The sequence below is a fragment of the Meleagris gallopavo genome, chromosome 5 (assembly GCF_000146605.3).
Source record: "Meleagris gallopavo isolate NT-WF06-2002-E0010 breed Aviagen turkey brand Nicholas breeding stock chromosome 5, Turkey_5.1, whole genome shotgun sequence".
Classification (NCBI taxonomy): domain Eukaryota; kingdom Metazoa; phylum Chordata; class Aves; order Galliformes; family Phasianidae; genus Meleagris; species Meleagris gallopavo.
Window position 1 is genome coordinate 56241278 of NC_015015.2, and position 12710 is coordinate 56253987.

Below are 12710 nucleotides of genomic sequence, written 5' to 3' on the forward strand. Positions count from 1 at the left end.
CGCGCCGGCACCGCCGCCTTCCGCCTGGAGACCAGCGGCCGCAGCTACCTCCTGGCGGCCGAGCAGCAGCAGAGCGAGGAGTGGGTGGCCAAGCTGTGCGAGATCGCCTTCCCGGTGAGCGGGGCGGGGTCGGGGTCTTCGCGTCTCGGCGTCGCGGCCCCTCGAAGCGGCTCCGGCCTCAGCAGCTGCCCGGGTTGGGCTCGTGGGACCGCGGGGCTGCTCAGCGCGCTGTCCCCGGGGGTTCCTGCCTGTGCCCTGCGCTCTGCGACATCCGCTTTGCTGCTGTGCTGCTGCGCGGAGCTCTGCTCACCCCCTGCAGACACCTGGCGAGGGCTGGATGAGAGCTGGGGGTGTTTCCTCCGGACCCAGCTGGCCTTGCCTTTCCTGCAGAGGCAGAAGCGGAACCCCGAGCATGGTGCAGTACCCGGCTCTGGGGCCCGTCAGACTCCTGGGAAGCACCAGCAGCTCTGGGAACAGGGCGGCCCCTCACCGAGCCTAGGGGTCACTCCCCGGTGCCAGCGTCCGTGCTGGCCCGCGGCACAACCTTCCAGCTTCCCTGCCCTTCCCCGGGCTGGCTGTCAGCTGTGCATTGCATCCTTGTGAAGGCAGTTCACAGGGCAGTGAACTGTGGATGCACTTGTGGGCATCCACATGGCTCCGTGAGGGGGGTCCCTGCCCGCCTGGACCCACGTGTGTTCTGTGCTCCTTTTGGGGTGGGAGGGTTCTTTGCTGCTGGGCAGTGCTCGCCAAACTCAGGCTATGGATGCAAGGCTGGGCTTCTCTGCAGGGCCTCCCTGCAGCTGTCAGTGACTGGCCCGGCTCAAAGGTACTGGTATGGCACTGGGAGTCATTCCATGTCTGTGGCCCTGTGTCATGCAGACAGCGTTGCAGCCTTTGTCCTAGGCAGGGCTCCTGGGGCTCAGCTGGGAGCCCACCACCCACCTTCAGTATGGTGGGAGCAGTGATAAGGCAGGGAGCGCTTGCTTGGAGCAGTGCTATGCTAACACCTTTGTTCACCTGGTAGCTGCCAGTTACACACTTAGGGTCCAGAAGCTGGTCAGCAGATTAAGGATGAGTTTGGCAAGGTGCTGTGAGGTCAAGGGGCTGTACTGAAGGCCTGCCCTGGAGCACAAGGCGTAGGAGCTGCTGCATATGGTCTCTGCAAGAAAGCGAAGGTGCTTGGTTGCAATTTCTGCTCATCTGCTTGGAGAGTGAGATTTTGTGTTGTGTTAATTGCTGTCCAGAAGGTGAGCAGCTTGGGAATGGGCTGGGGAGATGATCTGAGTTCAGGATGGGATTTCTTTCAAGGTCCTACAGCTGAGTTGGAGCAATTCCAAGCACAGATACATGTTGGACAGAGAATGGCTTGAGAGCAGCTCTGAGGAAAAGGATTTAGGGGTGTCAGTTGATGTAAGACTCAGTGTGAGCTGGCAGTGTGTCCTTGCAGCCCAGAAGGCCAGCTGTATCCTACGTTGCATCTAGAGAAGTGTGAGCAGCAGGTTGAGGGAGGTGATTCTGCCCCACTGCTGTGCTCTTGTGAGACCTGCATCCAGTCCTGGAGCCTCCAGCACAAAAAGGATGTGGAGCTGTTGGAGCAGGTCCAGAGGAGGGCCACAAAGATAATCAGAGGGCTGGAGCACCTCCCCTGCAGGGCCAGGGTGAGGGAGCTGAGGGTTTTCAGCTTGGAGAAGAGAAGGTTCAGAGGAAACGAGATAGTGGCCTTCCAGGACCTGAAGGGGACTACAGGAAGGGTGGGGAGTGGCTTTTTATAAGAGCAGGTAGTGACAGGATGAGGGGAAATGGCTTTAAACTTAAAGAGGGAGTAGATTTAGACTAGGTAATAAGAAGAAATTCTTTCCTGTGAGGGTGGTGAGATACAGGAACAGGTTGCCCACTGAGGTTGTGAACATTCTTGCCCTGGAGGCATTCCAGGCCAGGTAGAATGGGGCTATGAGCAGTCTGTCCCTGCGTATAGCACGGGGTTGGAACTACAGGATCTTAAAGGTCACTTCCAACACAAACCATTCTGATTCTTTTTCTTTTGAAGATGAGGAAAGGCACAGTCCAACAAAGCCCTCAGAGGTTCTTGGCTGCCTGATTCCAGGTTGAGCTCTGCTGCGTTGGATACTTCAGGAGAGCAGAAGCGGCTGCTGTCAGCTCTTGGACTTTGGGTTTTAGCAGTGCGCATCCTGTTTAGAAGCCAGAATCTGTTGGCCTTGTTTGGGCCTTACTTCTTGCAGGGGAGCTCATATGACTAGTTTTAAACTGAAACTGCAGCAGCTTGTCTTCTGCAAGATGTGCCGCAACCCCGGCCACGTGACCCTGGGAAAGTTTCCTGCTTGCTCTGAGCTCGGACCCTCATGCAAGAGCACAAAATCCGCTGGAAGGGCTGTTGCAGAACATCAGTGGGCCCCTGGTTTGCATGGGGCTGCCCCAGAGGAGGGTCCCTGGGGGCACCAAGGGTGCGTCTACCACACGGGTCCTCGGGGGACTCTGCCGTGGAGATGTGGCCTCTGGCAGAGTGCTTGTGTTGCACTTTCAGTTCTGCATATGCTAAAAGTAGGAGTGCTCGCTTCCCTCTGCGGTCTGTGCGCTAATCCTGGCACTGTCTTCCTGGCTGTGCAGAAGCAGGACGCGGGCTGCTGGGTAATGGCATCTGCTCCCTCTCCTGTTTGTGTAGCTAGGAGAGCAGCCGGGCCTGTGCTGTGCTTTGGGTGCTGATATCAGCTGATATCAGAGCACATCTGTGTGGAAGTGGGGCTGTTCTTGGCCTCCACAGCGTGCACCTGTGTGCCAAGCCTGAGCTGCCCCAGTGGTCAAGAGGGCAGTGGTGCTGTGGGCACTGGGGTCCCACGAGGGGACTGTGTCAGTGCTGTCTTTGCTCAAGGGAGGGTCTGGAGGGAGGCCTGCTGGAAGGGGAGGGAGAAATTCTTATTTGAAAGAGTGGTCAGGCATTGGGACGGGGAAGTGGTGGGGTCATGTCCCTGGAGGTGTTCAAGAGCTGTGGAGATGTGGCATTGAGGGACATGGCCAATGGGCACGGTGGAGATGAATTGGGGTTGAGCTTGATGATGTTAGAGGGGATTTTTATCCCCTATGGTTGTGCGATCTGCTTCCTGTCCCATGCACTGGGTTGAGGGTCGTGCTAGGGTTTCCGTGCAGCCTCTCCTACCCAGTCCTGTCTCTTTCTGTCCATGTCACTCTGGGTAGGTATGGTCTGTGGTGCTGGGTGGGAGGAGGCTTGGCTGAGCTGTGCTGGGCTGGGTGGGCCCCTTGCGGAGAGCAGTGGGGCCTGGGGAAAATGGGGCAGGGGACAGTGACCGCAGGGTGTCCTTGCAAAGCTGGTGCAGGCAGAGGGGCTGGCATTGATCATCTCTCTCTCATCAGAGGAATGGCCCCAGAAATGCTGCTGTGGCACTCCAGAGTTGTGGAGAGGGCAGTGGGGAGGCACCAGTCCTGGAGATGGCCGTGAACTCTATCTACTATTCGAGAGATGAAGGTGGGGTCTACTGCTGCCCTTGCTGGGCTTCTACAGGCAGTGCTGAAAGCAGGGGGTGGGATTTCTTTGCCTCCCCTGAGCGCCCCTATTCCTGCAGTGAATGCCTTCTGGGTGACAGTGCAGCGGACTGAGGCTGCGGAGCGGTGCGAGCTGCGCGGCTCCTACGTGCTCAAGGCTGAACGTGACAGCCTCATCCTGAAGGACCCGCGGAGCAGTGAGATCCTCTACGTCTGGCCCTACCGGCTACTCCGGAGATACGGCCGGGACAAGGTGGGTGTGTGGATGGGCAGCCAAGGGTACTGCTCGTCCCTGGCTGCTGTGGCGTTGATGCTGTGGACCCTGCCAAGTGCTGCGGCTGCTGCAGCCCTCGGTGACCACAGCAGCATCTCTGGGGCGTCTGTGACCCTTGGTCTGCCCCCAGCTCCTCAGTGGTGTCACTGTGCAGCAGCGTGAGCTGTGGTGTTCCCACCCCTCTGGGGGGCCTAGCTGCACAGCCCTGCTCCACGTCGTCCTTTCCCAGCTCCCACTGAGGCCATCGCAGCCACTGCCCACCCTTGTTCTCTCCCTCTGCACTCCAAATCCATGCTGCTGGGGAACTCGGCACTCTGATGGCTCCCAGCATGTATTCATCCTCTTGAGGGCAGTACTTGGAGCAGGACGGGCTGTTTGAGACACCTGTTCTGCTCTGGATGTGTTCACCTTTTGGGGCACACTGCCGTGAGCCTGACTGACCTGTGTGGGCCTGTGCTTCCCCAGTGTTCTGCAGCAGCAGGTTCCCCATCTATCCTGCTGCTACACAGACTGCAAGCTGTACCTGCTAAGCTGGGGAGGGAGAAAGTGGCCTCCCTGGGGCTGTTTACAGAAGTGATGCCATCAGCTGCAGCTTGCCAGCAGCATGTTCTGTGGCACTTCACCAAAACAGAAGCAGAAGCTAAGCTGTTCTCAGGATGGCAGTGCCTGAGGCAGGAGCAGTGCTGAGTCACTGGAGGAGCAGGTGGCTGCACTCCTGGGTCCCCTGGTGGGTACGAGTTGGCTGTGCGTGTGCGCAGCATGGCTGACCCACACACAAACAAGTCTGTCCTCAAAGGCTCTTACAGGAACCACAGACAGTTGCTACGTGCCAGACAACACCAGAAAGACTTTTGGTCTCTCCTGGGTTCAGGGACCGAGGTTTGAGAAGGGTCTGTGCATTTCCTGGTGGGAACTTATGCAAGAGTGTGCTCAGCCTGAGAAGTACAGCCTTGGTCAAGGCTTCTCTTTACTGTTAATGACAAAGTACTTAGATGCTTACAAGACAAATGCTTTGCTTGCTGTTCGTAACCGAACTGCTGTTTCTGGCCTTTCTCCTATGGGAAGTTGCATTCCTCTCTTGGATTCCTTATCTTCGTGCTTCCCTTCTGCCTGACCGATGCTGACTTACCCAGGATATCCACAGCATTTTCTCCTGCTGAACTGTTTTCTTCTTGCCCTACTCAGTTCCCAGTGCATGCTCTGGTGCCAGTTGTTGAACCTGCTGACAAAGCTCAGGGAACAGGACAGCCTTCAGCAGGGCCTGCAGCTCTGGCCTTGGGTGACTGCAGCGCTGTCCCCTCAGCTGCGTGCCTGTCATGGTTTTATGTTTTTTTGTTTTTGGTTCTCAATATTCCACATCACAACATCATGTAGTGTACTGGGAGTTCAAGTGTTAATGCTCCAATTCCAGGCACCTATCCCTGTACATTACAGAAGCCATGGGATCTGGCCCTTCCGGGTGGGGCGGTCTCTTACTGCCTGGCAGTGGGTGCTGGAGGGTGCTTTCCTGGCCGTTCCAAGCTTTTCAGGTTTGAATCGGTCTCGGGAACTCTCTCTCTCCTATTTTATTTGATTTATTAGTCTCAATTTCAATCAGATTGTATTATATTGTGTTATCTTGCATTTCGATATCATAGTTAGTAAAATAAGTTTTCCTCAATAGATTGTTGCCGCTGTTTTTGTTTTCCTCCCTTCCTTCCCATTTTGTGGGTTGGGAGGGGAGGGCAGGGGCCTACCACCCCCTGGCACGGGCATAAATTGATCTCGTTAACTCCGTGACAGTGCCCCATTTCACAGCTGTTCCAGCCTGATAGGCAGTCTTGCCTCTGCCTGGGTGCTGTGCAGCCACTGAGCGAAGCACAGCCTCAGTGCTCACAGCAGGGTGCTCAGCTGTGCATCAGGGGAGCATGGCCTGCACGGCTCTGGGTGTTGCTGAGCAGGATGTGACTCCTGGCTTCTCTTGCAGGTGATGTTCTCCTTTGAAGCTGGCAGGCGCTGTGATTCTGGACCAGGGAACTTCACCTTTGAGACCAAGCAGGGCAATGAGATTTTCCGCTTGGTGGAAGCCTCCATCCGGGAACAGAAAGCTCAGGTGGAGGAGAACCAGCAGAGCTGTGACTCGTTGGAATCTGACAACCCCAGTGTGGTGCTGATCCGCCAGGCCCTGGCTGACGCACTGAGCCTGGAGCAGCCCACAGAAGGGGATGATGCTGCAGCACCCAAGGCAGGCCTGGCACCCCGGCCTTCTGCTGCAGCAGAGGAGAGAGATGCGATATCACTGCTGAAGACCCGGATGCTGCCAGAGCCACCTGTGCTGCAGGCCAAGCCCCCCATCACCAGCACCCCTCCACGCTCCCCTCTGCCCAAGGTGCCGCGGGCCGTCCTGCCGGACAAGGATCCCTCCAGCCTCTACTCAGAGCCTCTGGACTCCGTGAAGAGCTTCCGACCCAGGCCGGACCCGCTGTACGCGGACCCCATTGACAGCAAGGCCGCGGGGGCTGCGGAGGGGGTGAAGCTCCGGGCGCCGTTCCCAGGTACCTGTGAGCAGCTGCGTGCCCAGGGCTGCGGGCCGCTGCGCAAGGAGCACATCTACGACGAGCCCGAGGGCTGCGCGCCCCGCGTGCTGCCCGCCGCCGCCAGCATCTACGACGAGGCACGGCCCATAGGTGAGGCCTGGCGCACGCAGGGCCACGACGGCAAGAGCGGCTATGAGTACCCCTACAGCCCCAGTACTGATGACTATTCGGTTCCTGCCTTCAAGGCCAAGGGCCCCAAGCCGGTGCCTGCTCCCAAGCCCCCGGCAACGTTCATCTCCAAATGTGCTGAAAGAAGTGAGGACCCTGGCAGGCGGCGAGGGAATCCTGCTACTGAGAAGGCGGCCGTCAAACCCGGCCTGAACAGCAGCAACAACAACAACACGGAGGTGCTGTACTGCCGGGTGATGAAGCCCCAGCTTGGGCAGAGGAAGGAGCAGTGTGTGGATGAGTGTAACTTGTCTCCTGTCTATGAGGACCTAGGAGAGATATAACGTGCTGCTGCTCTGCTCCTGCCTGGGGGGCTTTGGGGCCCAAACTCAGCAAGGAGTGGCACAGGCGGCTGTGTTCCATGGCCCGGCGTGGGGCTGGGGGCTGTGTGGGACGGGGCAGAGCCTCTCCCACTCGTCAGCTCTGAGGGGCTGTGTCTCCTTGGGGCTGTCCCACACTCCCAGGGTCAGAGTGCACTGGTGCGGTGCTGCTCGGCTCCAGGGCCCGCCTCACTGCCACCTGGTGGGGCAGGCGGGTGGGCTCTGCACTGCGCCTGCTGCTCTGACTCCAGAGGCTCTGGCTGTGCTACGCCTTTCTCTCTGGGCCAGCCATGGGGCTAAGATGCTCACTGCAGCGCCGGGGGGGCTGCTTGCCATCAGTCTCCAAAAGTATTTTTATACAAAATTATTTTGATATTAAAATTTATATGTCTTATGATGAAGTGTTTGCATGTGGCATGTTAGGCACGTAGCTGGGGAGATGCTGGTGCAGTGTTGTGGTGTGTGATGCCCTGTAGAGCAGTGCTCACACTGTCTGTGCCAGAGCTGCCGAGCTAAGAGGAAACCAGAGAGACAGTGGGTGGCAGCTCCAGCAGTGGCCGGGATGCCCTGATGCCAAGGGATTGAGGGATGTGAGAATGAGCCCCACTGAGGCTCTAGTGTGCTAGTCAGGATGAGACATGTTGGGATGACCTGAAAAAGTGCGGAACTCTCTTGGTCAGGGCCAGGCTCAAGGTCTGTGCTGGAGCTCAATGGCTCTTGATCAGTCACAGGTTCTCTGCTTAACCTGGTGCATTCCTCTGCTGATTCCCCTTTTATCCTCATGTACTTGTGGAAGGCTGAGGGTGGTCCAGTCTGAGTCCCACTGACTTTGATGGCAAATACTGTAATTGTGCTGTTTATGAGGAGAAAGGTTTGGCTATGATTTTAGTGTGCCTTGGGCAGAAACCTGCAGAGAGAAAAAATATGTTGCTCTTTTGGTGTTGTGAGAGATTTTGTCTCCTCTGTGTGGGGATATGCCAGGTACCTTGGTGCTGCCTGTCCCTCAGTCTGTCTTGTGCTGCTGATGGCTTCTGCAAGTTCACCAGCCTGCTGATGGAGATGGAAGCAGAAGTCTGATATTCCTGTGCAGAGGACTAAGCATGAATTCAGTAGCCCAAGCTCACAACCAGAGAACCACAAACTGGTAGCAAGGTGTGCAGGGCTGTGTTCACATTCCCAAGCTGGTGAGATGGAAGCAAGCAGTGAGTTCTGACTGGGTGTGTGATGTCTGGGTTGCAGGAGGAGCTGTAAAAGTGCAGCAGTAACTTGAACCAATTTGTTGTTGTTGTCTTGTGCTGCATACTCTTTTCTGCTGGGGTTTTGCTGCAGTAAACTGGAGAAACACCTCAGAGGTGTTTTGGGAACCAGAGAGAGGCTGATGCTGTTCCTGCCCAGGACAGGTGTGTGCCTGCTCCCTGTGCACAGCTGTGGGGTGACCCCACGCAGGTGCTTCAAGTCCTAGGAATTCTCAGGGAAGAGCTCTGGGTATTGCATTGGGGGGCACCTGCCCATAAACCTTCTTTGTGACTCCCGTGTAAGGCTCTAAAACTTGAGTGATGAAGTGCAGCCTCCAAGGAGCTGAGCTCTGGGCTCCGCCTTACACATGTGCTGGGTATTTGCACATCTGCATCACTGCAGTTGCTGTGTCTGAGGATACTGAGTGTGTCTGTCCCAGCTTTCACTATAAAGAATGCCAGTGAAGAAGGAAAGTGCTCCAGCATCTGTGCTAGATTCAGTGCTCTCCCTGTAGCCCTGCACTCCTCCTGGATGGGATGGGATATTTGCTCTTCTTGCTTCAACAGTGACATCTTCTCTCCGTTAACTGGCCTAAAACAAAAAGGTAAGCACACAACTCAACATCTGTCTTCTGCATTTGTCCTGCTTTCTTTACAGGCATTGCCACATGTCAACAGCGCGTGCAGCACAGAAAGCTCTTGCTGATCTGGAGAGCAATCCTTTTTCTGGCTCACTGTTGTAGACCAGGCTTGCCATCTCCCTCAGGCTGCTGCTCTGTGCTCCAACTGTCTGGAAGCAGGTCAGGGTGCCATAGGTGCTTTGAGAAAGCATAAGAAATAAGGCAAATACAGAGTGAGCTTTTGGCTGGTCATAGCCTTCCTGTAGCCAAAGTTGCAGTGAATTCTAGGAGCAGATGACCTTGCTGAATTTTTGTCTGGATTAGGTTTATTCGGTCTGCCTTCTTTTGTTTCCTGTTATTTCCACATGTTGAACAGTGAAGCAGCTGGGCGAAGCTCACAGATAGCCCTGGCACATCACAGTAATTGTGCCATGACTGAATGCAGTCTGCATGCTTGGGGAACAGCATCCTGGCATTTTCTGCCTTGTCTATGTGCTAGGAGCCAGACTGCGTGGTGCACAGAATATCATTTGGATATCAGGCTTCCTTGTATGTGGGCAGCCTATGAGCCTTCCTGTTCCCTTTTGCTAAAAGCCTAAACTCCAGCTGAGAAATGTTACTGAGTACAGCAGGTCTAGCAGCCACGGCTGAGATGAAGCAGCATTCTTGGTCTCTGTAGGCCAGTTGGCAGTTTTTATCAGGAGAAAAATACTTGGGAAGTGCCAAAGCCCAGCCATATCTTCCCCTTTGTACCGCCTTTTTCTGTTTCTTGTTCCGGAAAACACGTCCTTTTATAACCACTTCCTCCTCCCATATGGGGTCGTAGCATGGTGCAGGTGTGAGACAGCCGTTCTGCCAGGTTATTTTTTCCCATTGGAAATTGGGAAATTTCCAATGGCATTAGGGAGAGCACTCAAAAACACACTGGCTGTAGGGTTATTGCCCTGCTTCACACCAGTGACCAGGCAGAAGGCTTCAGAAGGAACCCCCAAACACTCCCAGATTTGTGGTTTCTTTCCCCTTGTAGTCCCTTTTCCCTCTTTGCGAGTTTCTCCTTTGTCAGCCTCCTTTGGTTCACAGTAAACCATCAGCTGCTGTTGATGTACCCTTTCCTACTGATAGAACTGCCCGAATAATTTCTATCTCGGTCATCAGATCAGATAAGGAGGAAGGGGATTATTTTATCTGCTTGTTTTTTCATATTATCTGGTTAGCATGCTGGAGGTGAAACCATTTTTGTGTGCATTACTGCCATTTGTTTCTGGCCACTTCTCAGTTCCTCACCCCCTGAGCTTGTTTGTTAGAGGTGAGGACTGGCCATCTGCATGCACGCACACCCCAGGAAATGCATCTCCCTGTGCTGCTGGGGATGTCTCCCTTTCCTCCAGGTACCTGCCCTGAGCAGCTGCCCGCATACTGCCAGCTGCCCGGGCATGGGGGGCTGCCAGGGCACGGGAAGCTCAGATGCATGCAGCAGGAACCAGCAGCAAAGGCACACAGCAATATGGGGAGTGGTGTGTCCAGGCTTTGTGCTGCACTTGAGTCAGCCTGTGTGCAGTTGGTCATGGCACAGCTCCCACGTGGACACAGAAAGCAGCGTCTGGTTCATCTCAACCTCAGCAACAACTGTGTGGCGCCCTTCCTTGGCCTCAGTGCTTGGGGGGTCCTGTTGCCCTCATCTGAGACTCTACAGCACACGTTGTACTGTAGAGATTCAGGTGTCAGATGAGACCACCACTGTCAGAGGTAAATAGGATTTTGCCACCTTTTCTTCCGTTGGGTGCTTTACCATCTCAGTGCCCATCTCATGAATGGGTAGAAAACAGGTAGCAATCAGAGCCTGCTGGTGGGCCGTGATCCTGAAGCAAACAGCTGGCTCTGTCCTGCCACTGCAGTCCTCAAGGAAGCACGATGCTGCATTGTGCCCTTGGTCAACAGCATCTGTTTCTCAGGAAACAGAGGTCAGTGCTATGATTGCCACACACTGGAAGCACTGTAGACCACAAGCAGTAAGGTAACATTTAGCAAGAGGACTTTATTTTGAAACAGAATGTTGGAACAAACTACGCGGAACACAAATCCGTTTGTGTGCGGTATCCAGGATGCCCAGTGATGCTGCCCCACGTTGGTTAAGTTGCACTGTCCTCAGCTCCTGCTCTGGCAGGGGCAGCTGTCCCGTGTATGCACTGAAAAACTGGTGCTCACTCAGCTCTGTGGAAAGCTGCAGGCCAACTCCCTGTATCTGCTAAGCCTTGCCAAAATGTATGGCCATGCCAGCTTGCAGAACAGTCTCTTTTGTGTAGATGGGCCATAAGAGGGTGTGCTTCTAAGCAACAACTGGCAGGGAGAAAGGTACTGTTCTGAGATCCAGCTGCAGTGGGTTACTGCACTGTGCAGGACACGGCTGCTATCCTGGCACTTGCTGCAAACCCATCCATGAGCTCAGGAGTTGGACAGAGAGACTGCTGTGGAAGTCGAAAAATCAGTATTGTAACCGATAATGCTGCTCAGGGGGACAGCATTCTTCAAAAGCCCTGTTTTATGCATATTCAGAACACTCTTGAACCTTCTGCAGGACGAGGGTGGCTTGATGTTGCTGTATAGCTCAACTTCCCCAGCACGCTACCTTGCAGTTTTTCTGCATTCACTGCCGGTAATCTGTGGTTTGTGGGCTGCGCTAGTCTGTTCTAAAGAACGTAATTTGAGGCATGTTGGTGATGTGTGCTGAAATATCAGGTGTTGTAGGGAACAGCTGAACAGCAAGAGGCCAAGAAACCATAGTGAAGAAAGCTTCCTGTCAACTGATTTAGTGACAAACAAAACCATAAAACAAGGAGCTACAAACAACGGGAAGCACCATCTGACCTCAGCCAGGCTCAGTGTCTTGCCTGTCTGCTTCTGGCTCAGGAGCCAAACCATTAACTGCTTGAGAGCAGGTGTTAGCAGTGCCATGGGGTATCTTCAGTGCAGGATCTTGTCATCCTCTTTGGGAAGGAAGGAGTGTGTGCAGGAATCTCTCCTCACTCCTGCTGGTCTGAACAATTGGGCAGGAGAAGGAGCCATCAGAAGAGGTGCCACTGTGGCTTTGGCTTTGCTCTGATGCTGCAACGCAGGGATGAAATATTAATGTTCCTTGTGGAAGGAGGGGTTAGCTTGTCCAACACTTCACTGCATGCTGCCTCAGTGTGTTTGCACAGGCCAGCTGTTCAGCACTCATCTTCTCAACAGCACAAGCTATACTCACCTCCCTGCTTCTACAGCTGTAAGTGAATGCTGCCCCTGCCGCATGCTGGCCTCCCTGTCCCATCAGGGTGTCAGGGAGCTGCCCTCTTCCCTTCTGCAGGAAGCAGATCAGGAGATAGAGTCTCTGTGTTGGTCAAAGACAAGAGTCATACCTGCTTTGGCTGATGCCGCTCCGGTCGCTGGTCCCTGGGCTGGGGCTGCTGCCTGTGCAGCGGTCTGTACAACATACTTTTCAGGTATTTATAGAGGTTGCTTTTCAGGTGTAAGGGATTATAAGTCACTTCCACTTCTAAGCTGTTCAGGGCACTCTGCTAGGACAGAAAAAAGAACCTGGTGGCAATTGAATCATAGAATCATAGAATCACAAGGTTGGAAACGACCTGTAAGATCATCCAGTCCGACCCTCTTCTCATCACCACTGCTACCACAAGCACTAAAGCACATCTCGCAGCTCCTCGTCCAGGCGGCCCTTGAGCACTGCCAGGGACGGCGACTCCACCGCCTCCCTGGGCAGCCATTGCAGTGCTGACCGCTGTCTGAGAGAAAAAGCTTCTCCTCATTCCCTCCAATTAGATGTGACAAGCGAAGGACTTACTATAATCATTATTAGTGGCTGTCTTGTTTATTCTGGGGGAGCATTCTTTGCAGGGATGGCTTTGTTCTTTGGGGGAAAACTGTAGAATATATTGTCTGCTGAAAAGAATTTTTTGAGTGCTGCATCATATTCCAGCTGTCACTGGACATTTTCACAGCTGTTC

The 12710-nt window shown here is 54.6% G+C and overlaps 3 protein-coding genes across 8 annotated transcripts in view; 1 reads left to right on the forward strand and 2 right to left on the reverse strand.

The window, feature by feature from the left end:
• MDGA2 (MAM domain containing glycosylphosphatidylinositol anchor 2) overlaps positions 1 to 12710 on the reverse strand; it is a 375704-nt gene that overhangs the window by 282390 nt on the left and 80604 nt on the right. The gene's annotated exons all lie outside the window — the stretch shown is intronic.
• On the forward strand, positions 133 to 10990 carry DOK1 (docking protein 1). Its single transcript, XM_019616017.1, has 3 exons — positions 133 to 3499; positions 3597 to 3769; positions 5757 to 10990. The coding sequence occupies exons 1-3, from the start codon at positions 3463 to 3465 to the stop codon at positions 6816 to 6818; spliced, it is 1272 nt and encodes a 423-aa protein (XP_019471562.1). The 5' UTR covers positions 133 to 3462; the 3' UTR covers positions 6819 to 10990.
• M1AP (meiosis 1 associated protein) overlaps positions 10725 to 12710 on the reverse strand; it is a 27142-nt gene continuing 25156 nt past the window's right edge. For 3 of the 6 annotated variants that reach the window (XM_019616010.2, XM_019616008.2, XM_019616009.2), the window contains exons 9-10: positions 12105 to 12263; positions 10725 to 11811 (exon numbers count right to left, since the gene is read on the reverse strand). In XM_019616010.2, the coding sequence (XP_019471555.1) occupies positions 11671 to 11811; positions 12105 to 12263 (300 nt within the window). In that variant the 3' untranslated portion in view covers positions 10725 to 11670. Of the gene's footprint in view, positions 11812 to 12104; positions 12283 to 12710 lie in introns of those variants that run through there. The other 3 variants (XM_031553750.1, XM_031553749.1, XM_031553751.1) reach the window with 3 other exon arrangements.